Source organism: Eumetopias jubatus, unplaced genomic scaffold (genome assembly GCF_037043125.1).
Source record: "Eumetopias jubatus isolate StellerSeaLion01/CBP00866 unplaced genomic scaffold, mEumJub1_p1.0 scaffold_9, whole genome shotgun sequence".
NCBI classification, from domain to species: domain Eukaryota; kingdom Metazoa; phylum Chordata; class Mammalia; order Carnivora; family Otariidae; genus Eumetopias; species Eumetopias jubatus.
The window spans coordinates 66235044-66261879 of NW_028274815.1; the positions used below are offsets into that span (position 1 = coordinate 66235044).

The 26836-nt window shown below is 39.9% G+C and overlaps 1 protein-coding gene across 4 annotated transcripts in view; it reads right to left on the bottom strand.

The window, feature by feature from the left end:
* EML6 (EMAP like 6) overlaps nucleotides 1-26836 on the bottom strand; it is a 268188-nt gene that overhangs the window by 105555 nt on the left and 135797 nt on the right. For all 4 annotated transcript variants that reach the window (XM_028103992.2, XM_088026534.1, XM_088026532.1 and 1 more), the window contains exon 7: nucleotides 1527-1728. In XM_028103992.2, the coding sequence (XP_027959793.1) occupies nucleotides 1527-1728 (202 nt within the window). The remainder of the gene's footprint in view (nucleotides 1-1526; nucleotides 1729-26836) is intronic.

Consider the following 26836-nt stretch of genomic DNA (forward strand, 5'->3'; position numbering starts at 1 on the left):
TCATAATCTCATGCTGCTTTTAGCCTTGTACTATTTCAAGCAATGTAAGCTTTGCTTTACTAGCACGCAGAAACTATCACTCCCCAGTAGACTGTACCACCCCTATAAAGTCACTAAAGCTCATCTTTCTTAAGAAATTAGGGCTTAGTCTCTTCTTAAGTTGCAATATTCAGTGTAAAAGAACATTTATAATTTTAGCCAAATTCATGGTTAAGGGGAATAAGACATTCTGACAGTCAGGGCTCCTTGGAGATGTTTGCATTTCTCAGATGCAACAAAGTTGCCAAAATACAAAAGCTAAAGACTTTCTTGAAATCATTTCTATCTGGATGAGTATAAACTGAGTATCTCAGGTGCTCAAGTAACTTGGCACCAATTTGCCTGTTCAGGGAACGCTCAGAGTCAAGGAAGGAAAAGGAAGAGATGAGGGGGAAGGTGAGTAAAGAGAAGCTTAAACCATATAAACATGTATGCCACGTGGAGACACAAGTGTGTGTTTACTGATGTTTAGATTGATGGGGCTTCAGTGCTTGGTGGAGATCACGAAATGGATTTACTTTTGGATTTATACCCCACTAATGAGCACATTGTGCCTTGATCAGATTCACAGACATACAGAACCAGAGCAGGGGAGAAGCAGGAACCTCCAGTCTAGTCTACAATGTTCTAATTTAGCTATTAGAGCCCAGAAGCAGTAATCAATCAACCACCTGATCCAGCAGCCTCTCCCTCCCACTGGCATGCACTCTTTCTGGCCTGCTTGTCATTGGGCACATTTAAAGGTCAGCGGCAAATACAGAAGTACTGAAGTCAGTGGAACAGCTTTCCTCACACACCTCTAAATCCTACATTCAGCCCTTCAACCGTCACAGAAATATTCGAAGTGTGCTCATAATGTGCATTTTATGCAATGCTGTGCTCTCAAAAAATAACAAGCGATCCACAACAAGAATCCTTGAGGCCCTCATAAAATTGCCTGTTTTCTTAGGAACCAGTACTTTCCTTTGATTTGAGGACAATGTTCAAAATTCCGTCAGGATTTGCAAAGAAAAAGTTGTTTCCTCACACCGAAGACAACTCTGAAAATCAGAATTTAAGTTCTAATGAAGACAAACTCATGAATTCACCAATGGAGATGAATGTCTATAACAAAACGGTGAAATGCTGTGCACAGGCCCCTGTGGAGGACCCAGTCCACAAGTGGGAAATATAATCTAGCCACAGATAGATGCACTTAGCTCACATTATCAATTGAAAGAGAACTGGGAGCCTATCTAACTAGGAGCAGTATATTTTCACTCCTCAGAGCATTTTCATGACTTAAGATAGAGCCAAAGAAAGACAGCAACAACCAAATGCTAAGAAGCCAAGTGTTGTTGCACTGAATGTCTCAACACTCCACTTGGAAACTGTGGTTCTACACTGTGCTTTATCCTTCTCTTGAGTAACAAGCAAATTTGGGCAAAATAAATCTGTTATCCCAAGGCAGCCCGGGAGATGACAAGCACCATTGCCGGGGGCCCCACCTGACAGAGCGATCATCACTGCCTGTCACAGCCAGTGGCTTCTTGGGGTGCAGGGCCAGAGCCCAGAGCTCCCCCTCACAGTGGCCTTGCAAGATAAGCATCGGCTTGTCTCGTTCGCGCACGATCACTTCAAATATCTCACTGTCCTGGGTCCCTGCTAGAAGGCGGTCTGCTTTCCAGCACACACTCCGGATAGAGAGGCCTGGTGAAAATAAAGAAAGAAATAAAATAAAAGCATATATTCACACCATTTGCAAATAAAGAAAAACACCTACACACCCTTTCACCAGGATAGCATCTAACGCAAGGCAGCTTAAAAATGCCGGAAGGAGAAATGTCAATTCCACATACTGTATTATTATTTTGTATTATTTACCATTTCCTTCCATGTGTTGGTCATTTACCCCACCCCTTGTGACGCAGGAGTAATCACTCCCATCTGACGTGTTTTTACATCAGGATGTATTTGAAATACTACATCTTAAAATGAGTATGAGGAGAAATTGGTCTATGAAAACCTATCTCTTTTTGAAATAATGTACTTCTGATTTGCTATGGAAAAGTTAAGAGTCACTTCAATCTTTAGGATGCTGACACTATGTTAAAATTATATGTGGGCGATACTACAGAATGGTTAATTGCCATATTAGGCAAGTTTACTATGTATTTGATCAGAACCTAGACTCATTTTGCTGGATAAACAGATGTACCATGTCCCAGAAATATGCAAATGAAACTAATTTCAGTCTCTAAATACCATCAAACATTTGTCAGTGAAGATGCTATTCTTCTCTGACTTAACATTTTATACAGTCCTCTCTAAAATCACAGTACTTCCTTGAAATACCCTTCCACCTCAAGGTACATACTCTCCAGGCAGGTCTTCATTTGCCTGCCTGATTTTTTATTTCTTGGACTTCTGCGGTCTGTTTTGTTCCTTACCGGGTACATTATTTATATACTTAGTGAATTTTCTCATGCCTGATTAGAAATACAGACAGAATCCCGCTTTCACAACTACTTTAAATAAGGCAGGGATGTGGTAAGCTTTGAGATCTGAGTTGTCTCCCCAGTGGGCTTTGTGCCTCTGGCATAGAAAGTACCAGAAGTCAGAGCACAAGACTTTAGTCCTGCTCCATACCTGATTGGCCAGACACACCAGGGAGTGTCATTTTCTCTCTGGAAACCAGTTTTTCTCTGCATTAAATGCAGACTATAATTATGGAGACCATGTGACATATCACTCAAGTTAAGACTACTTTGAAAGACAAATTAAATTTACATACTTTTAAAAAAAATGTATGTATAGAGAGAGTGCACGCGCATGCACAAGCAGGGGGAGCAGCGGGCAGAGGGAGAAGCAGGCTTCCCGCGGAGCAGGGAGCCCAATGCCGGGCTCGATCCCAGGACCCTGGGATCATGACCTGAGCCGAAGGCAGACACTTAACCGACTGAGCCACCCAGGAGTCCCATAAATTTATATACTTTAAAAATATTTAGTTTTTAACTAAGAAAGCAGCTTTACCATGTTGAAATAAATAGTTCTATCATAACATTTTCAAATACAAAATTATAATTACACTTTATCACAAAATGATTAAGTCTAGAACAGAGGGATGAATAGGCAGAGCACAGAGGATTTTTCAGGGCGGTGAAACTATTCTGCAAGACACTGTAAAGGTGGATACATGTTATTAGACATGTTTCAAAACCCACAGAATATATAACACTGAGAGTGAACTCTAATGTGACCTATAGGCTTTGAGGGACGATATGTCAACGTAGCTTCACCCACTGTAACAACTGTACCACCCTGGGAGGGGATGTTGGTAGTCAGGAAGGCCGTGCATATGTGGTGGCAGGGGGTCTAGGAGAAATCTCTGTACATTCCATTCAATTTTGCTTTGAACCTAAAACCACTCTAAAAAATTAAGTCTATAAAAAAAAAAATCCAGGACAAATGCTAAGCCAAAGGGGATGCTGGGACAAAAGAAGTGTTAACTGGGGGTATATGGAGATGTTAACTATAACCCTCACCTTAATCAACTCACAGTGGTCCTAAAAGGATCCAATGAGAGGAAGCATTCATTTACAAAAAAAAAAAGTATTTTTTTAAGGCACACAGGCAGTAACCATCTCTACTCCTTGCTCTGAATTCACTCTATGTCTCTTGAAATGGAAGGAGACAGTACATAGGCTGATTTATTATTCCTGCTCTGAGTAGTAAGGAAAGATACCTTGGCAATGGTTACTTCAGGGTTAGTCACTCAAAATCCTGCCAGCAAACATCATGATGGACTTTCAAGGTTGGGAAGGACAGATACGTGGTGAAAGCAGCCAGGGTAAAATTGCAGAATGACAGGGCAGGCAGCTCAGCTGTGGAGGAAACTCTGCTTTGTAGCGACAATCTTTTGCCCTATCCCTTTCCTGTCCTTCTCTCTTTCTCACACTTTTCCAGAGGTTTATTAGTTACCATTTGCTAATTAACATATTCCTGTTTCTTTCAGGACAGGAGTAAATTTGTTACAGGCTTTGATCACTTATGATTTTATTACAGAAGAGGTTCAACACTTTGTTCTTCAGAAACAGGAAGTACAGAGGAATATTAACTCTTTTTTTAAGAAAATGTTTTATTTTATTTGAGAGAGAGAGAGAGCAAGCACAAGTGGAGGGCAGAGGCAGAGGAAGAAGGAGAAGCAAGCTCCCCACTGAGCAGGGAGCCCTATGTGGGGCTCCATCCCAGGACCCCAAAATCATGACCTGAGGCAAAGTCAGATGCTTAACTCACTGAGCCACCCAGGCGCTCCAGGAATATTAATTCTATTCCAACATCAGCAAAAAACATCAAATAATTTACTTTTTATTTGTTGTCTATTTCCTCTCACTAATGTCTGTGAATACAATAATTTTCCCAGTTGTATACACTGTTGTATCCTCAATACCTAGCCCAGTGTCTGGCATGTAATATATGCTCAATAAAAATGGCCAAATAAACTAAAACATCAGAATCACAAACACTTCTTGTGTCCTTGGAAATACTAAGAAATAAATGATAACATCCCTATCCTCAATGAAAACACTGAAAGGAGGGATTTGTTCATTCATTTATTCAAACATTTTTTATTAAGTACCTACTACGTGCCCAAGACTAGAGCTTGGATAGTGAATAAGCCTCACGCCCTATTGGGAGTTTATTTACATTCTAAGGAGGAGCAAGACATTTGCAAACAGATATTTACACACCAAAAAAAAAAAAAAAAATTAAAATGACATATACAAGATTCTAGGTCAAGATGGGGATGTAGGAGGATCCTGAATTCATTCCTCCCAGGGACACACCTAATCTACAGCTACATACGGAACAATTTCCCCTGAAAGAAGTCCAAAAGTAGCTGAACAATTCCTACATACCAGGCAAACAAGAAAAAAAAAAAAAAAAACCTCACATCAAAACGAGTAGGGGCGGCCGAGACACAATCTTGCTATAAATCCCACCCTTGGGCAGCAACCCACAATTGGGAGGAAACTCACAACTCTGAGCTTCTTTCTGAGGAGTGAAAGTTTTGAAGCCCACATCTGACACCTCAATGTTTAAGACCTGCACCTGAGAGATGAGGCCCCAAAGTATCTAGCTGTGAAAGCCATCCATAGCTTGTATCCATGAGATCCACAAGACTGTAACAAATTAAAAAATAGTGGGTTCACTGTGGCTATCCTCCAGGGCCCAGTGCAGAGGAAGCTGAAATGCCCAGTTATTTTGTGAAAGAGGACTATTTGCTTAAAGTTTCAGTCTGAAGGGCAGGCATCTAATCTAATACACACCTTGAGGCCCACTGAAATACTCTCCAAAGACTGAGGAGGCCCGAGGGTGCTATGCTTGCACTTTCCCTCTGCCTTGTTCCAGCTTGCTGCCATCTCCTGGAAAGAAGCCTGTACACACAAGAGGCACCAAGGTTCGTATGGCTACTGCCCAAGAGTCACCCCTTGACCTCCTGGCTTGGGAGGCCAGCAGTGCCTACATTCATGGATCCAACAAGACTGTAACAAATGGAGAAACCGTTCTTAATCAGCTACCCCCTAAGGCACAGCAGAGACAGAGCAGCTTGAGATGCCCAGGCTCTCTATGGAAGAGGCCTATTAATTTATCTTCATAACTGTGGCCTGAGGGGCCAATCTCTAAATAAATACACATCTAGGGATTGGTCCACTCCAGAGACCAGGGAGGCCCTTGGGTACCATTTTGCACTCTCCCTTTGTCCTGCCCCAGGTCATCAGTGTCTCCAAGAAAGGAGCTTATGCTCAGGTCTGGCACCCCAGCTTTTGTGGCTGGGCCCGAGAGGATACATCTCTTCATAGCCTGGTTCTGAAGGCCACCAGAGCTTGAGTGCACAGGTTCAATGGCATGGTAAGCAAACAAACAAATAATTCTTAATTCTTAACTAGCTATTACCCCAGGCCTCAGTGCAGAGGGAACAAACAGAAATGCCCATCTCCTGCTCTTTCCCTGAAAGAGGTGTATGTACATACTTTAAAAGCTGCTGTCTGAGGTCTGGCTTCCAATCGGACTGAATATAGGTGCTAAGATCCTCCCCTTTGGGACACTGACAGGTCTTGGTACACCCTCAATTACTGGGAATGACAAAGAACCAAGTAGGCTGTTTATACAATCACAAAGGTTTGATGGACAACCAAGAGCTAGGGGAAGGGCTGAACAATAAGATTCATCTACATGAGGCCATCTCTTTAAGACCAGGAGAGGTGCCTGTTTAATGTAGAGAAGCCAACTGAGAGAGTCAAGAAAAAATGAACAAACAAAAGAATATGTTCCAAATCAAAGAACAAGATAAAATCTCAGAAAAAGACCGCAATTAATTGGAAATAAGTCATTTACCTGATAAAGAGATCAAAATAACAGTCCTACAGATACTCACTGAGCTCAGGGGAACAAAGCATGAACAAAGTGAAAATGTCAACAAAGAAATAAAAAATATAAGAAAGTACCAAACAGAAATCAGAGATGAAAACAATAACTGAACCAAATAATACACTAGAGGGGTTCAACAGGATACTAGATGAAGAAGGAAAAAGTTCAGTAAACTCCAACAGAGGGCAGTGGAACTCACCCAATCAGAACAGAAAAAAGAAAAAAGAATGAAAGAGTGAAGACAGCGTAAGAGATTTATGAAACAACCCCAAGTAGACTAACATTGGTATTATAAGGGTCCCAGGAGAACAGGGAGACAAAGAGGCAGAAAACTCATTTGCAGAAATAATGGCTAAAAATTTCCCTAACATGGGGAAGGAAACAGACATCCAGATCCAGGAAGCACAGAGAGTTCTACGTAAGACGACCCAAAGAAACCCAGACCAAGACATATTATAATTAAAGTGTCAAAAGTTAAAGACAAGGAGAGAACCTTAAAAGCAGCAAGAGAAAAACAATTTGTTTTGTATAAGGGAAGTCCTATTAAGACTATAAGCAGATTTTTCAGCAGAAACTTTGCAGGCCAGAAACTCTGCAGAGAGTGGCACAATATATTTAACTTGCCGAAAAAAAAAAGAGCCAACTAAAAATACTCTACCTGACAAAGTCATCCTTCAGAACTGAAGAAGAGAGGAAGACTTTTCCAGACAATCAAAAGCTAAAAGACTTCATCTCCATTAGAAGGGCCTGACAAGAATTGTTTCAGGGACTTCTTTAAGTTGAAATAAAAGGGTACCAATCAATAATAGGAAGAGATATGAAAGTATAAATCTCACTGGTCACAATAGAGTAAAATTCAGAATAATTTAATGTTGTACAGGTGGTGGGTTAATAACATATAAAAGTAGGATGAAAGTTAAAAGACAAAAGTAGTAAAAACAACTATAACTACAATAATTTGTTAATGGACAAAAGAAAAAGAGGTAAGTTGTGACATCAAAAACAAAACATGGGAGGGGGCAGTAAAAATGTAAAGCTTTAGAAGGCATTCAAACTGAAACTATTATTGACTTAAAACAGACTGTTGTAAGTTGGTTTAGGAAAGCCTCATGGTAACCACAAAGCATAACTATAATAGATACAGTAAAGATAAAGGAATCTAAGTACACCACTACAGTACAGAAAATCATCAAATCACGAAGGAAGAGAGCAAGAGGAGAACAAAGGAATTACAAAATACCAGAAAACAATTAACAAAACAACAGTAAGTAGTATCAATCAGTAATTATTTTAAATGTAAATGGACAAAATTCTCCAATCCAGAAACATAGGGTGGCTGATGGATAAAAAATAAAAGACCTATCTACGTTGCCTACAACAGACTCACTTCAGATGTAAGGACACAGAAAGACTAAAAGTAAAGGGATAGAAAAAGGTATTCTATGCAAACAGAAACCAGAAGAAATCTAGGATACCTGTACAAAATAAGCTTGAAGATAAAGACTGTAATAAGAGACAAAGAAGGTTATTATATAACAACAAAGGTGTCAATCCAGCAAAAGGATATATTTGTAAATGTTTACATACATATCATATGAGAACCGAGATCTTTAAAGCAAATATTAACAGGCCTAAAGGGAGAAATGGACAGCAATACAATACAGTAGTGGACTTTAATACCTTACTTTCATCAGTGCATAGATCATCCAGACATTAAATCAATAAGGAAACATTGGCTTTAAATGACACATTAGACCCGATGGGCTAAAGAACATCCCATCCAAAAGCAACATAGTACACATTCTTCTCAAGTACACATGGAACATTCTCTAAGATAGATCATATGTTAGGCCACAAAACAAGTTAAGAAATTTAAGAAGATGGAAATCTCATCAGGCATATTTTCTGACCACAATGGTATGAAACTAGAAATCAATGACAAGAACAAAACTAGAAAATCCACATGTATGTGAAGATTAAACAACACATTACTGAACAACCAATGGGTCAAAGCAGAAATTAAAAGAGAAATAAACAAATGGAATTCCTCATATCAGTGAGATCTTAATCTCAGGAAACAACTGAGGGTTGCTGGAGTGGTTGGGGGGAGATGGGAGGGATGGGGTGGCTGGGTGATAGACATTGGGGAGGGTGTGTGCTATGGGGAGCGCTGTGAATTGTGTAAGACTGTTGAATCACAGACCTGTACCTCTGAAACAAATAATACATTATATGTTAATAAAAAGAAGAAGATAGCAGGAAGGGAAAAATGAAGGGGGGGAAATTGGAGGGGGAGACAAACCATGAGAGACTATGGACACAAACTGAGGGTTCTAGAGGAGAGGGGGTGGGGGGATGGGTTAGCCTGATGATGGGTATTAAAGAGGGCACATATTGAATGGAGCACTGGGTGTTATACACAAACAATGAATCATGGAACACTACATCAAAAACTAATGATGTAATATATGGTGATTAACATAACATAATAAAATAAAATTTAAAAAAAATGGAAATAGAAATACAATATACCAAACCCTAGGAGAGGCAGCAAGGGCAGTTCTAAGAGGGAAGTTCACAGCAAATAAAAGCCTACATTAAATAACAAGAAAGATATTAAGTTAACAACCTAAATTTATAGCTCAAGGAACTAGAAAAAGAAGAACAAATGAAGCTCAAAGTTAGGAGAAGGAAGGAAATAAAGATCGCAGAAATAAATAAGGTAAGAGACTAAAAAGATAATAGACAATATCAGTGAAACTAAGAGCTGCTTTTCTTTTAACAGATAATCAAAATAGACAAAACTTAAGTTAGACTTAACAAGGAAAAAAGAGAGGACCCAAAGAAAATCAGAAATTAAAGAGGAGACGTTACAACTGATACACAGAAATACAAAGGATCCAAAGAGACCTCTATAAAGAGATATATGCATATAAACTGGACAACCTAAAAGAAAGGGAAAAGTTCCTAGAAACATTCAACTTACCAAAACTAAATTATCAAGAAGTAGAAAATATGAACAGACCAAGAACGAATAAGGAAATTGAATCAGTAATCAAAAACCTCCCAGCAAAGAAAAGCCCAGTATCACATGGCCTCACTGGTGAATTCTACTACACATTTGAAGAAGAATTAATATCAATCCTTCTGAAATGCTTCCCAAAATTGTATGAGGAGGAAACCCTTCCAAACTGATTTTATGAGGCCAGGACAACCCTGATTATCAAAACCAGACAAAGATTCCACAAGAAAATTATAGCCCAATTTCCCTGATAAAGATAGATGCAAAAATCTGCAACTATTAGCAAACCAAATTCAACAGTACATTAAAAGTTTCATATACCATGATCAAGAGGGATTTATTCCATGGATAGAAGGATGATACAGCATCTGCAAATCAGTCAATATGATACATCCCATTAACAAAATAAAGAATATAAATCATATGATCATCTCAATAGATACAGAAAAAGCATCTGACAACACTCAATATTAATTTATGATAAAAACTCTCAACAAAGCATGTATAGAGGAAATGTACTTCAACATAACAAAGGCCACATATGACAAGTCTACAGCTAACATTATACTCAATGGTAAAAAGCTGAAATCTTTTTTCTAAGATGAGGAATAAGACAAGGATGCCCACTCTTGTCACTTTTGGAACAAGTATTTGGAAGTCCTACTCAGAGCAACTAGGCAGGAAAGAAAGAAAAGGCATCCAAATTGGAAAGGAAGAAGTAAAACTGTCACTATTTGCAGGTAACATGATTTGATATACAGAAAACCCTAAAGATCACAAAAAGAGTTAAAACTAATCATGAATTCCGTGAAATTGCAGGATTCAAAATCAATACCTCAGAATCAGCTGCATTTGTATACACTAAAAGTAAACTACCAGCAAGAGAAATCAAGAAAACAAACCCATCTACAATTGCATCAAAAAGAATAAAATACTTAGGAATAAAATTTTTTAAAATATTTATTTATTTATCCCAGAGAGAGAGAGAGAGAGAGAGAGAGAGAGAATGCAGGGGAGGGGGAGAGGCAAAGGGAGAAGGAGAAAGAAACTCAAGCAGACTCTGCTCTGAGTATGGAGCCCAATGTGGGGCTTGATCCCACCACCATGAGATCATGACCTAAGCAGAAACCAAGAGTCCAACGCTCAGCAGACTGTGCCACCCAGAAGATCCTACCTAGGAATAAATTAAACTAAGGAGGTGAAAGACCTGTACACTGAAAATTATAAGACATTGTTGAAAAAAACTAAAGATGACACAGATCAATGGAAAGATATTCCATGCACACGAATTGGAAGAAGATTGTTAAAATATGTAGAATGTCTATACTACACAAAGCAATCTACAGTTTTAATACAATCCCTATAAAAATTCTAAAGGCATTTTTTTGCAGAATAAACAATCCTAAAATTTGTTGTATGGAACCACAAAAGACCCTGAGTAGCCAAAACAATCTTAAGAACAAAGCTGGAGGCAACATACTTCCTGAATTCAAATGCTGTTACAAAGCTATAGTAATCAAAACAGTATGGTACTGGCACTAAAAGAGACACATAGATCAATGGAACAGAGAGTCCAGAAATAAACCCACCCATATATAGTCAATGAATTTATGACAAAGGAGTCAAGAATACACAATGGGAAAAGGACACTCTTTTCAATAATGGGTGTTGGGAAGACTGGACAGCCACACGCATTACAATGGAACTGGACCCCTATCTTACACCATACACAAAAGTTAACTCAAAATGGATTCAGGAACATAAGAGCTGAAACCATAAAACTCCTAGAAGAAACATAGGCAGTAAATTCTCTGAAGGCATTCTTGGCAATGATTTTTTGGCTCTGACACCAAAAGTAAAGGCAACAGAAGCAAAAATCAATATGTGGGAGTACATCAAACTAAAAAGCTTCTGCACAGCAAAGGAAGCAAAAACAAAATGAAAAAGTAACCTACCAAATGAAGAAAATATTTGCCAATCATACACCTGATAAAAGATCAATATCCAAAATATATAAATAACTCATGCAGTTCAAGCAAAAAAATAAAGACCCCAATTTAAAAATGGGCAGAGAGGAGCACCTGGGTGGCTCAGTTGGTTAAGTGTCTTCCTTCAGCTCAGGTCATGATCCCGGGGTCCTGGGATCAAGCCCCACGTCATCGGTCTCCCTGCTCAGCAGAGAGCCTGTTTCTCCCTCTCCCTCTGCCCCTACCCCCACTCATGCTCTGTCTCTCTCTCAAATAAATAAATAAATAATTTTTAAAAAATATTTAAAAATTAAATAAATAAATAAATAAATAAATAAAAATGGGCAGAGAATTTGAGTAGACATTTCTCCAAAGAAGACATACAGATAGCCAACAGGTACATGAAGAGGTGCTCAACATCATTAATGATCAGGGAAATGCAAAACAAAACCACAATGACACAATGGCTCTCATTAAAAAAGATAAGAAATAACATGTGTTGGTGAGGATATTGAGAAAACTGCTGCTGGGAATGTAAATTGGTATAGCCACTGTGGTAAGCAAGATAGAGGTTTCTCAAAAATTAAAAATACAATTAACATATGATCAAGCAATTCCACATACAGATATTTACCCAAAGAAAACAAAACACTAATTCAAAAGGAAAATGAAACCCCATGTTCACTGCAGCGTTATTCACAAGAGGCTGATTCCATGTTTGGGCTACGTGTTTATCAATGGATGAATGAATAAAGAAAATATGGCGCGCGTGCGCGCACACACACACACACACACACACACACACACACACACAATGGAATATTATTCAGCCATAGAAAAGGAAATCCTGCCATTTGGGACAACATGGGTGGACCTTGAGGGCATTATACTAAGTGAAATAAGTCAGATAGAGGGGCACCTGGGTGGCACAGTCAGTAAGACATCTGACTCTTGGTTTCAGCTCAGGTTGTGATCTCAGGGTCCTGAGATTGAGCCCTGTGCTGGGCTCCGCACTCAGCAGGGAGTCTGCTGGAGTTTCTCTCTCCTCTCCCTCTCCCCCTAGCTCTCTCTCAATAAATAAATGCTTTAAAAAAAAAAAAAGAAGATACATATTACACAAATTCACTTATATGGGGAACCCAAAAAACAAACAAGCAGCAAACAAACAAAAACCCCCGAATTCACTGGTAAAAGGAACAGATTGGCGGTTGCCCAGATAGGGGGTTGGGAGGTAGGCAAAAGAGATGAAGATGGTCAAAGGATACAAACATAGAGTTATAAAATCAGTAAGTCCTGGGGATGTAATGAACAGCATGAAGACTATAGGTTCATAATACCATATTGTATATTTTAAGTTGCTAAGAGAGTAGATCTTAAAAGTTCTCATTAAAAGAAAAAAGGTAGAGCTATGTGGTAGTAGGTGTTAACTAGACTTATTGTGGTGATCATTCTGCAACATATACAAATATCGAATCACTATGTACACCTGAAATGCATATGTCAATTGTAGCTCAATAAAAATGATATACACATACAGATATACACCCAGATCTCAGCAACGTGTTACATAGTTAAACTGTCATTGAAATATTCCAACCACAGTCCCTTCATAATTCCACTGATTGTCTTCAAGAGCCCCCTTCCCAACCAGGCCTGGTACCTGTGGCTGCCCGCTAAGCATGAGCATGCCGGCCCTTCCCCACGGCCTCCAACAGCAGGTCCTGCTATATGAGGCTAAAGGCTTGAAAACTGAAATTTCTCCCCAAGATCTGGCACTGCATTTGGTCCAGTATGCAAACATTGTTTTTTTCTTCCCACCACCCCTACTATTTTTTTACCTGCTCATTTTGGGGAACAAATTCGGCAGGGTACAAGAATATTATACCAAACAATCCACCACCTGGAATTGCCAAATGTTAACATTTTTTTAAAAGTTTGCTTTGTCTTTTTTAAAGAGGTTTAGGAACAAAGAAAAACTTTCCAACTCAGTGAAGACTGATGAGCCAGTCCAGTTACATAGCACCCGCTGTGTTTTCAGACTGTGTCCTGAGAGTTCTTGCATTCCTCCATAGGGCCCAAGGGTTTTGGCAAGGCGAGGGCCAGACAACGAGAGACCGAGAGGCCAAGTCTGAGGACCCCACTCCTCTTTTCCCTCAACCCCTCGCAATGTGTGTTTCATAGCAGATTTCCACTGAAGTATGGAAATACTATGGAAATCCAAAATGGAGGGGCTTTAGAGAAGGCAAAGGCAATAGAGTGAAATGATATGGATTATTTCTGACTAAAGATGGGCAGAGGGGGAAGGAGAGAGAAGGAGGGAAGGAGTTGTTACATTTTCATTGTTTACAACATAAACTTAATGAGGTGAACATTTTCTCTCAGAGAGCAACTCAGGCTCTCCGCAAATACTCATTGATTCCAACAGATAAATTGTGTTTTGTCGCATCAGACAAGTCAATCCCAGGGGTCTACCTAAAAAGACAGATAGGACACTGGGCCACTCTGACTTCCAAGGTAACTGTTTAAAATAGGAATCACGTCGTGAAAACACCTCAGTGGACAGAACTGTATTCAGGTTTCCTAATAACATCCTGTTTTCATCATTTCAAACCTAACTGCTGTTCTGCATGCAACACTGGTGAAGAGAATGGCAAGGGTCTCATCTGGGTACACTCTGGAAAGACCTTAGTGCCTGGTGGATGGGCAGGGTTCTCCCAGCATCGCCCTTCTCCTGTCTGTTGAGACTTGGTTTTAACTTCTCTGACACAGATGCAGAGAACAGTAGTGTAATAGTGGTTTCCTAGCCAGACTGGCCAAGGTGGCCACTGCTTTGGGAAATTATTAAGCTATCTTTGCTTTTTGTCTTCTGCTGTGGGAGTCCAAAAAACATAAGGTATTATTCGGAATATAGTTAGAAATCCACCAAAAATAAAGAGAATGCCAGGAAAAATCATCCTAATTATTTAAAACCATAGAAGTGCTCTTTTCTTCTGGATGCATGTTTCAGAGACAGTATGAGCTGAAGGCGCTTTGCTGAATTGGAGAGGTGGCCTTCGCAGACACTCCCCTGAGAAATGTGGGGCTCTGGCCTGTGCTTGGTCCGGATAGCCAGCAGATGGCAGTAAAGAGCAACCACCCACTTAAAAATCAGCTAAGGCAAAGACCAAAATCTCACCAGCCCCTTGCCTCGTGGTTTTGTATTCAGACCAGAGAGTGGTAAACAGCATCTTTCTAATCCTTTTGGTGAATGTCCTGAAACCAAGGTATTAGTAGATCTCATCCATGAGTATCATGAATATCAACACAGACCTAAGGGACACTGCTTATTTTTCATTGGCTCACTGAATGGTTAAGTACATGGCCTGGACTTATATGCCAGCCCCAGCCCCTCCCAGCTGTGATATGGCAAGCTACTCAGTCTTTTAAATCTTCAGTTTCCCTGTCTGTGAAGTGGAGAGAATATTGGCACTCGCTGTTATAAGGAATCAATACAATCATATATTTAAACACTTGACCCACGGTCTGGCACTTAGGAAATTCATAAATATGAGTTGTTATTATCTTAACCAGCAAGTTTTTATTGGTCTCAGCAGACAGCACCCTTGTTGTATATGCAGTCAGGTTCCAGCCCAGGCCGGGTTAATATCAGGAGCGATGAAGTTCCTGCATACACCTTCCCTGGAGTCTCTTAGTTACCTCCTTGTGTTACAACTTACGTGCTGTTGTTGTTGTTGTTTGTTGTTTTGATGTGCTGGCACCATAGCCTTAGAAGGAAAGGCTATGGTCCAACACACAAAGACAGAACAAACTATATGGGGAATAAAATGGTCTTTCCCCCCAGCTATTTGGCCCGAGAAGGGAAGATGGGGTGTGTGTGTGTGCATGTGCGTGTGTGTGTGTAGTACATATTAGTGTTCTTAAATCCAGTGCTTTGCCTGATATATAAGCAAAGGGCCAAGAGCAGATACTCCAATCCTCTGGTGCATCATAATCTGCCTGAAAAGTGTTTTTAAAAATATGGGGGCCTGAACCCCAACCAGAAACTCCTCTCAGTCAGTCTGGAGTGGGGCTAAACATAGGTATTTTTAGCTCCCAGGGCTGAGAACCACTTTTTTGAAAACCACCACCAAGCTGTTCCCAAGCTACTGTGTCTTATCAGATTTATCAGTCACATTGTTGAAAATTGAGATTTCCAGGCTGCATCACCAGCTGATTCTAATGCAATGGTTCTTTAGCTACAGGATGGAAAACTCTGCCCTAGCAGATTAGAGAGCCCAAGTTCTGATGAGTAGAAAGCAAAAAGAAAGTGCAACGCTGAGAAGTCCAAGTCAAACAAGCCAGCCATGTAAATGGGCAGGAATGATCCCCACTGACATTACCCAGCCCTGGGCCCAGAACCTTACATGTACGCTCACATGAGCTTACAGGAATGCTCACAATGGTTCAGGAGGAGGCCCTATGGACAGCACCAGGCCCTAAATGGGACCAGTAAATATGAGGAAATTGCAGTGTTGACAGTGTACATTTAATTGCCCGAAGTTCCAGAGTGAGCAAGCGACAACAAAAATGAGGATTCGGGCAGTCCAAGTCTGGGACATTCTTCCCCACAAAGGTAAGGCCCTTCTCCCAAACGTACCAAAAATTAAACAAGATATGGTGATGGCTTTTTCCTATAAACCTAACCTTATTAAAGATGCCATACTAAGGAGCACCCTCGGTAAAGAGGTAAAAGGTAATAAAAAAAAAAAAAAAGCACTCGCGAGACAGAGCTCACTCAGACAGAAGAGGGGGTGTAGGGAGAGGATGTGGAAGTGCCAGCAGGGACCTTGGAGGCCCCTTGACCCCCGCCTCAGGAGGGGGTGACTAAGGCCACTGACGGGGTCTGGAACAGGCCACAGACTCCTGGCCCTCCCAGCAGTTCTGATGTCCTTAGGGTAGTGCTGAAGGCAGAGTTCAGGAACCTGTAGAAAACAAGAGGGAGGGAGTCTCTCCAGGGATTCATGAGCACAGATGACTGGGTGCAAGCCTGGCCTTACGATTTGCAGAGCTCAATACAAAATGGAAATGTGGGACACTTGGTTAAAAAATGATTAAGAATTTCAAGGTGGTAAGCAAAGCACTCACCAAGTGCAGGGCCCTTCTGGGCAGGAGACCCAGGGAGCATACAGATCTCATGCCCTGGGGGATACTGTGCCTGGGAATCCCCAGTTAAGGATTAAATGGGATCCTGCATGCAGAGGGCTTGGCAGAGTGGGCCCCAGGAGCTATGGCAGGAGTGGTCAGGCCTCCCACAGGCTGGGCAGGGGCTAGTTTTACACTAGCCTGCAACTGGACTGCTGCACCAAAGGCCCACAGTCTGCTGCTCCTGTCTGCAAGGGTTCTCTGCCTGAGAATTCCAACGGAATTCATAATGAAAGTTACTCTTGACCAAATCCTTGGCTACTTCAATGTTCATTCCTCAGGCTCCCAAATCCTGTGGCCACAGGAACTCTGAAGCATCCACACAGCTTCACAGGACCTCAGAAGACAGAGACACATGACCAAGCCCACCCAACAAAGAAACACCCAGGCCAGTTTTTATCTAAGACATGCTCAGGAAGAGTGTTTCGAGGGGAACGACTATCAGAAGGAACCAGACGGTCAGCTTCTGCCTGTCTGACACCACATTCCACCACGAGTCTGAACAAACATGCCGCCCGTGTCCGTTGGCAGCTACTTCGCCATCCCCACCTCCCGCTCATGCTTGGTCCCCAGCAGCACCACCACTTTCTCAGCAGAACAACTGTGGAGAAGGCGGCAGGGCCCCAAGGACGATGGGCGGCAGACCAGGGGAGAGGTGACAGAGGAAAGTAAGGAAGCCAGCCAAGGAACCAGAACAATAGAAGGGACGTGCTTTGTTTCGATTGTAAACAAGGGTGTTCTTAGATTTGAGTTAGTCTTTTGAGTATTCTGTACCAGGTTTGCTCAGCCATAGCCCTGTTACCACTGAGTGCTGGATAGTTCTTCCTTGTGGGGGTGATCACAGCAAGGTGACACTATAAGAGGCTCAGCAGTGTCCCTGGGCCCTCCTGAGATAGACCAGTAGCACTCCACAGTTGTGACAATCAAAAACATCTCCAAACGCCAACTGTCCTCCAGTGGACAAAATCACCAATGATTGAGAACAACTTAACCCCATGATCCTCAATGTACTCTGAGGAAGAAAAACGGCATTAAGAAGAATAAATAGTGGGGAAGAATAACCTGGGTTCCCCCCTCCCATCCTGTCCCCCACCCAGCCGCTCTGTGCTCCAGAACAGGGTGACCTGTCTGAGGTGACAGCCATGATATGCATCTCCCTAAACCCTTCTCTGACCTCCTATCACTGGTCTTTAGGGCTTAACCTTGAACACAGCAGGACACAAAGAAAGGAACCAAGCTGTGTGTCCACTTCTGTGTCCTTGTCACTTATGCACCTCCCCAAGGCTCTGCACCCCAGTCACTCACATTCCTCTCCACACATTCTTCATTCCTTCAGCAACAGCTGTTTCCAAGGACCCGCAGGTGCCGGGCACTGTTTTAAGCCCTTGAGAGGCGTCAGTGAACAAAGAGATTCCTGCTCGCATACAGACAACAGCCGTAAGCATAATAAAAAGCAAATCATATTGTTTGTAACGAGGTGAGAAGTAGATCTGGCAGAAGGGGATGTGGAGTGCCTGGGGTAGTAGAGGCAGAGTGGGTTTCAATTTTAAATAAGGCATCAGGACAGGTTCATTTGAGCAAAGTCCTGAAGAGGAGGAGGGCAGCAGTCCTGCAGATCCCTGGTGCGAGGGTAGGGAGAGGGAGCAGCCTGGGGGCACAGAGGTCACAGGAGACAGTGGAAGCCAGAGCAGAGGGCAGCGCAGGAGGAAGGCATGAGGGGGAGGAATTAGTAGGCCATACTGAGGCCTTCAATTCTTTATTTGGGGAAAAGAATGTGATTTGGCTCACGTAAATTTTGAACAATCCCTCTAACTGCTATTCTGAGAATAATGTTTGAAGCAGGGACACAAGATATAAAGCAATGGCAGACACCTGTGCAAGAGACAGGGGTTCAGGCCAGCAATGGGGCAGCGGAGATGGTGAAAGTCTAAAAAGGGGAATCTTCTATCCTGGGGACTTTAGCCTCCTACTCTTGCTTAATGCTGAGGGAAAGCTGCTTGACCGAATACAAGATATCTCTGGATTCGAAGTTTATATAGTACATTAGACAAAAGCACAATTCAACAAATATGTGTTTGAAGTTAAAGTAAATGCACAAAAAATTCCAATAAGCTGCCTAAAACATGCTTTTTAGAAGAGCTTAACCAGTTCCTAGGCGTGTATCTGATACTTAGTAGATGCTTAATAAATGTTTATTGAATGAGTACATATATAATACATCATAATTACCATATTCCTCCAGACATAATCATTTACACCCACTAACTCTATGTATTTATTACCATTAATGTAATTCGTGTTGGTTGCCTTGCTTTAAGAATTAGTTTTGGCTTTTTTGTTACCGTTGTAAGTCATTTAATCTTCATTATTTTATGCAGATCATAAATTAGTTTTAAAAATGATCCGACTCAAAATGCCTTAAGTTTGAAGTGAGATAGAAGTTAGAACCCAAATCCTACAATTAGATGGATGCCCATGACCTGACCTCATTGTATTCATCCATAGAGTAAGAGTTCTACATGCTGACATCCAATGTCTCTACCAGCTCGCAAATTCCAGAAATTTTCACTGCAAAATATGTTGGGGGTTCCACCAACCCATATATCTGAGAGTCCTTAGAAATACCATATGATCCAATTACTTGGGGTCAGTTGCACTGTGGAATTCAGAACATTTTGGATTTAAGACTCGTCCAAATGGGGTTTGGAGCAGCACCTTGAAATCAAATACTTCTGCAGTGATGTGTAAGAATATGCACATATATGAAGATAAACAGCCTCATGTAAGTTCAAGTTTCACTACCAAATTAGTTATTAAAAATATTTTGGGGGGAAACAAACAATGAAGTTGGACCCTTACCCTACACCATTTACAGAAATTAACTCAAAATGGATCAAAGACCTAAACAGAAAAGCTAAAACTACAAAATATTATAAGAAAATATAGGGGGGAAAACTTTATGATACAGTATTTTTGGCAATGATTTTTTTTGGATATGATACCAAAGGCACAGGTAACAACAAAAAAAATAAATTGGCCTATATCAAAATTCAAAACTTCTGTGTATCACGGAACACAATCAATATAGCAAAAAGGCAACTTATGGAATGGGAAAAAATATTTGCAAACCACATTATCTGATAAGGGGTTAGTATTCAGAATTTATAAAGAACTCTTAAGATGTGGCAACAAAAAAACAAACAACCTGATTTTAAAATGGGCAAAGGACTTGAATAAAAATTTCTCCAAAGATACACAAATGGCCAACAGGCTTATGAAAAATGCTCAACATCACTAATCATTAGGGAAATGCAAATCAAAACCATAATGACATGCTACTCCGCACCTATTAGAATGGCTGCTGTTAAAAAAAAAGAAAGACTTGGCAAGGATGTGGAGAAATTGGAACGCTGTGCAATGCTGAGAGGAATGTAAAATAGTGCAGCTGCTATAGGAAACACTATGGCAGTTTCTCAAGAAAATTAAAAATAGAAATACCATTTGATCCAATAATTCCATTTTTAGATATATATCCAAAAGAACTGAATGCAGGGTCTCAAAGAGGTATTTGTACACCTGTGTTCACAGCAGCATTATTCACAATAGCCAAAAGGTAGAAGCAACCCAAGTATCCATCACAGATGAATGGATAAACAAAATGTGGTATATACAATGGAATATTATTCAGCCTTGAAAAGGAAGGAAATTCTGGCACATGCTACTATATGGATGAATCCTGAAGACATTATGCTAAGAGAAACAAACCAGTCATCAAAGACCAAATCCTGTATGACTTCACTTATATGAGGTAACTGAAATAGGCAAATTCATAGAAATGGAAAGTAGAATGGTAGCTGCCAGGGGCCGGAAGAAGAGGGGAAAGGAGAGTTACTGTTTAATGGGTATGAAGTTTCAGTTTGGGAAGATGAAAACTGTTTTGAAGATGATGGTCCTGATAGTTGTACAACAATGTAAATGGACTTAACTAATGCCACTGATCCACGTAGAAATGGTTAAAATGGGGAAGATGGCAGAGTAGGAAGATCCTAAGCTCACTCTGACCCACAGATACAACTAGATAATACCCACATCAGTGTAAGTAACCCAGAAAAGGACCCAAAGACTGGCAGAACAAACTCTCCACAGCTAAAGATAGATAAGAGGCTATGTTGAAGAGGATAGGAGGGTGGACACACAGTTGAGAACTAAATGGACCCACAGGACTATCCAGGGGAGGGAGAGATGCTGTAGGTTCAGAGAAGAGAAAAACACACTCTCATACCAGGGAGCCCACTTAGGGAAGATGGAGCCCCATAACATCTGGCTTTGAAAAGCAGAGGGCCTGAATTTTGTAAGTTCTTAAAACCAGTGAGGCCTAAAACCTGGAACTTTAAAAATCAGCTCTGGGAGAGCCAAGAGAGTGAGAAGAAACTGAGTCCCCATCCTTAAAGAGCACAACAAATAGCTCTGTGGAGATACAGCATAAAGGCAGCAGTTTGAAAAATGCCTGGAGTCTACAAGAAGGAAATTTGTTTCCTAATCTCAGAGCACGCTGGAGGGGCAGGGATCATTTGGAGACTTCTCCAGCAACACAGGAGCTGGCAGGTACCATTTCCCTCACTCACCCTTACACTAGACACATGGACACCTGCAGGGACCAGCACAGCAGCACCAACACTCCTACTTAACTTGTTAATACTATGCTGCACCTTTGTGTTCCCTTGCAGACAAGCCTTGGCTCCAGGTCCCTTCCACAGTAGACCTATGCAAACCTTGCTAACAACACACAATCCACCCCCATGTTCTGCAGTTCAGTGCTACTGCATCTCTGGCAAATGCCTATTCTGATGCAACTCAAGCCCAAGGTGGACTCAGACAGGCCCACTAACAATACAAGGGACCAAACACTGCCTCCAACAGGCAAAGAGACCCATTTCAGATGACTAGACTGAAGGCAAAAGTGGCTCAGCCACAATAGTGGGGCACATACAACACACATGGGAGATGCCCCTGAAGCCCCATTCTGGTGAACAGGGGACATTGCCCTACATGTAGGGCACCACAGAAACTTTTCTTTGTAAGGCCATCACTTTCAAGTACAGGAGACATAGCTGACTTTCCTAACACAGAGAAACAGATACAGAGAGTTAGACAAAATGAGAAGATGGAGGAACATGTCCCAAATGAAAGAACAGAACAAAATCACAGCAAAACAACTAAATGAAATGGAGATAAGTAATATTCTTGATAGAGAATTTAAAGTAAATGTCACAAAGATACTCACTGGACTTGAGAAAAGAATGGAGGACCTCAGTGAGACCCTTAAAGAGATAAAAACAAAAAAAGAACCAATCAGAGATGAAGAACTCAATAACCGAAATTAAAAATACACTAGATAGAATAAGCAGTAGACTAGAGGAGGCAGAAGAATGATCAGTGACCTGGAGGACAGAGTAATGGAAAGTAATCAAGCTGAATGGGAGAGAGAACAGAGTAATGGAAAGTAATCAAGCTGAAAGTGAAAGTAGAGTTAGGGAACTCCATCAAGTGTAATAATAACATTACTAGGGACACCATCAAGTGTAATAATAACATTTTGCATTATAGGGATCCCAGAAGGAGAAAGAAAAGGGGACAGAAAATTTATTTGAAGAAATAATAGATGAAAATGTCCTGAATTTGGGGGAAGAAACAGAAATCCAGATCCAGGAGGCACACAGAGCCCCCAACAAAATCAACCCAAGGAGGTCCACACCAAGACACCTAGTAATTAAAGTGGTGAAAAGTAGTGATAAAGAGAGGATTTTAAAAGTAGCAAGAGAAAAGAAAAACAGTTACAAGGGAACCCCCAAAAGATTATAAGCTCATTTTTCAGCAGAAACTTTGCAGGCCAGAAGAGAGTGGCATGATACATTCAAAGTGCTAAAGGAAAAAAACCTACAGCCAAGAATATTCTATCCAGCAAAGCTATTTTTCAGAATAGAAGGAGAGATAAAGAGTTTCCCAGACAAGCAAAACTTAAAGGAATTCATGACCACTAAACCAGACCTATAAGAAATGTTAAAGGAAGCTCTTTGAGGGGAAAGGAAAGACCATAAGTAGGAGTAAGAAAAGTAGGAAACGAAAAATAACTATATCTACAAAAATCAGTCAAAGGATTCACAAAATAAAAGGATGTAAAGTATGAAACCATATACTTGAAACTTGGGAGGGAGGAGTAAAGAATGGGTTCAAATTTAGGTGACCATCAACTTAATATAGACTGCTCTTTGCATAAGATTTTATATAAAACCTAATGGTAACCACAAATAAAAAACCAGTAATCGATAGGCAAAAAATAAAGAGAAAGGAATCCAAGTATATCACTAAAGAAAGCCAACCAACTCTGAGAGAAGAGAGCAAGTGAAAGGAACAGAGAATTACAAAACCCACCATAAAACAAGTAACAAAATGGCAATAAGTACACACCTATAATAATTACTTTGAATGGAAAGGGACTAAACACTGCAATCAAAAGACAGGGTCACAGGGGACGAGAGGAAAAAATAAAACAAGATGAAACCAGAGAGGGAGACAAACCATAAGAGACTCTTAGCCATAGGAAACAAACTGAGGGTTGCTGGAGGGGAGAGGGGTAGAGGGATGGGGTAGCTGGGTGATGGACATTAAGGAGGGCATGTAATGTAATGAGCACTGGGTATTATGTAAGACTGATGAATCACAGGCCTATACCTCTGAAACCAATAATACATGATATGTCAATTAATTGAATTTAAATTTAAAAATGTAAAAAAAAAAAAGAAGAAAGACAGGGTGACGCATCTTTATACTCCTACAAGAGATTTGTTTCAAACCTAAAGACACATGCAGATTGAAAGTGAAGGAATGGAAAAGCATTTATCATGCAAATGGAAGTGAAAAGAAAGCTGGGAGAGCAAAACTTACATTGGACAAAATAGACTTTAAAACAAAGACTGTAACAAGAGACAAAGAAGGACACTATTTAGTCATTAAGGAAACAATCCAATAAGAAGATGTAACAATTGTAAATAGTTCTGCATCCAGCATGGCAGCACCCAAATACATAAAGCAGCTAATATTAAACATCAATGAAGTAATCAATAGTAATACAATAACAGTAGCGGACTTTAACATCCCACTTATAATCAACGGATAGATCATCCAAACAGAAAATCAACAAGGAAACAGTGACTTTTAATGACATATTGGACCAGATGGATCTAACATATAATACTCAGAACATTCCATCCTAAAACAGTAGGATACACCTTCTTTTCAAGTGCACATGGAACATTCTCCAGAATAGATCACATATTAGGTCACAAACAAGTCTCAACAAATTCAAAAAGATCAAAGTCATACCATGCATCTTTTCTGACCACAACTCTATGAAACTAGAAATTAATCGCAAGAAAAAATCTAGAAAGAACACAAATACATGGAGGTTAAATAACATGCTACTACACAATGAACGGGTCAACTAAAAAATCAAAGAGGACATCAAAACAAAGATGGAGATAAATGAAAATGAAAATACAACAATCCAAAATCTTTGGGATGCAGCAAAAGTCATTCTAAGAGGGAAGTTTACAGCAATATAGGACTACCTCAAAAAGCAAGCAAAATCTCAAGTAAACAACCTAATCTTACACCTAAAGGACCTAGAAAAATAACAACAAACAAAACCCAAAACCAGTAGAAGGAAGGATATAATAACGACTAAAGCAGAAATAAATGAAACAAACTAAAAAAATAATAGAACAAATCAATGAAACTAGGAGCTGGTTCCTTAAAAAGAGCAACAAAACTGATAAACTTTAGCCAGTCTCCCCTTCTCCCCTCAAAAAGGATAGAGAGTACTCAAACAAAATCATAAATGAAAGAACAGAAATAACAAATGATACCACAGAAGTATAAAAAACTAAGATTATGAAAAATTATATGCCAAAATAATTAGACAAATTGTACAACCTAGAAGAAATGGACAAATTCCTAGAAACATATAACTTCCCCAAACTGAATCAGGAAGAAATAGAAAATTTGAACAGATTGATTATCAGCAAGGAAATTGAATCAGTAATCAAAAAACTCCCAACAAAGAAAAGTCCAGGACCAGATGGCTTCACAGGTGAATTCTACCTATATATCTATCTATCTATATAGAGAGATATTTTTAAGATTTTATTTATTTATTTGACAGAGAGAGTGAGAGAGCACAAGCAGGAGGAGCAGTAGAAGAAGAGGGAGAAGCAGGCTCTGCAGTGAGCAGGGAGCCTGATGCGGGACTCGATCCCAGCACCCTGGGACCATGACCTGAGCCGAAAGCAAATGCAATCTGAGCCACCCAGGCACCCTCTAACAAACATTTAAAGAGTTAATACCTATTCTTCTCAAACTATCCCAAAAATTGAAAAAAAATCATTCTATAAGCCAGCATTTCCTTGATACCAAAACCAGATAAAAACACTACAAAAAACAAAACAAAACAAAACCCTAGAGGCCAATAGCCTTGATGAACATAGATGCAAAAATCCTCAACAAAATATTAGCAAATCAAATGCAACAATACTTTAAAAAAAATCATTCACCATGATCAAGTGGGATTTATTCCTGGGATGCAAGGGTGGTTCAATACTTGCAAATCAATCAACGTAATACATCACATCAACAAGAGAAAGGATAAAAACCATATGATTTCAATAGACGCAAAAAAAGCATTCGACAAAGTACAACATCCATTAATGGTAAAAACCCTCAACAAAGTAGGTCTAGAGGGAACATACCTCAACATAATAAAAGCCATCTATGAAAAACTTACAGCTAAGATCATACTCAGTGGTGAAAAAATGAGAGCTCTCCCCATAAAGACTGGGAACAAGAATGTTCACTCTCACCACTTTTATTCAACATAGTACTGGAAGTCCTAGCAACAGCAACCAGACAACAAAAAGAAAATAAAGGCATCCAAATTGGTAAGAAAGAAACAAAATTTTCACTAATTGCAGATGACATGGTACTATAGAGAGAAAACCCTGAAGAGTCCACCAAAAAACTACTAGAGCTGATAAACGAATTCAGGAGGGTCACAGAATACAAAACCAATATACAGAAATCCACTGCATTTCTGTACACTATTAATGAAGCAGCAGAAAGTGAAACTAATAAAACAATCCTATTTACAAATGCACCAGAACTAATAAAATACCTACGAATAGACTTAAGGTGAATTAACTGTACTCTGAAAACTATGAAACACTGATGAAAGAAACTGAAGACAATACAAACAAATGGAAAGATATTTCATGCTCATGGATTGGAAGAACAAATAGTTAAAATGTCCATACTACCCAAAGCAACCTATAGATTTAATGCAATTCCTATAAAAAATACTAACAGCATTTTTCACAGAACTAGGACAAAAAATACTAAAATTTGTATAGAACCACAAAAGACCCTGAATAGCCAAAGCAACCTTGAAAAAGAGCAAAATAGGAGGTATCACAATCCTAGATTTCAAGTTTCACTACAAAGCTATAGTAATCAAAATAGTATGGTAATGGCACAAAAATGGACACATAGATCAAATGACAGAATAGAGAGCCCAGAAATAAACCCATGATTATATGATCAATTAATCTTTGACAAAGGAGGCAAGAATATGCAATGGGAAAAAGTCTCTTCAATAAATGCTGCTGGGAAAACTGGACAGCTACATGCAAAAGAATGAAACTGGACAACTTTCTTATATCATACGAAAAAATAAACTAAAAATGGATTAAGGAGGACCTAAATGTGAGACCTGAAACCCTAAACGTCCTAAAAGAGAGTGTAAGTAGTAATTTCTGACATTGGCCATAGTAACATTTTTCTAGATATGTCTTTTAAGGGAAGGGAAACAAAACCAAAAATCAACTATTGGGACTTCATCAAAATAGAGAGCTTCTTCTGTACAGCAAAGGAAACAACCAACAAAACTAAAAGACAAGCTACTGAATGGGAGAAGATATTTGTAAATGATATATCTGATAAAGGGTTAGTCTCCAAAATAAATAAAAAACTTATATAACTTAACACCAAAAACCCAGGTAATCTAATTAAAAAATAGGCAGAAGACATGAATAGACATTTCTCCAAAGAAGACATACAGATGGCCAACAGACACATGAAAAGATGCTCAACATCACTCATCATCAGG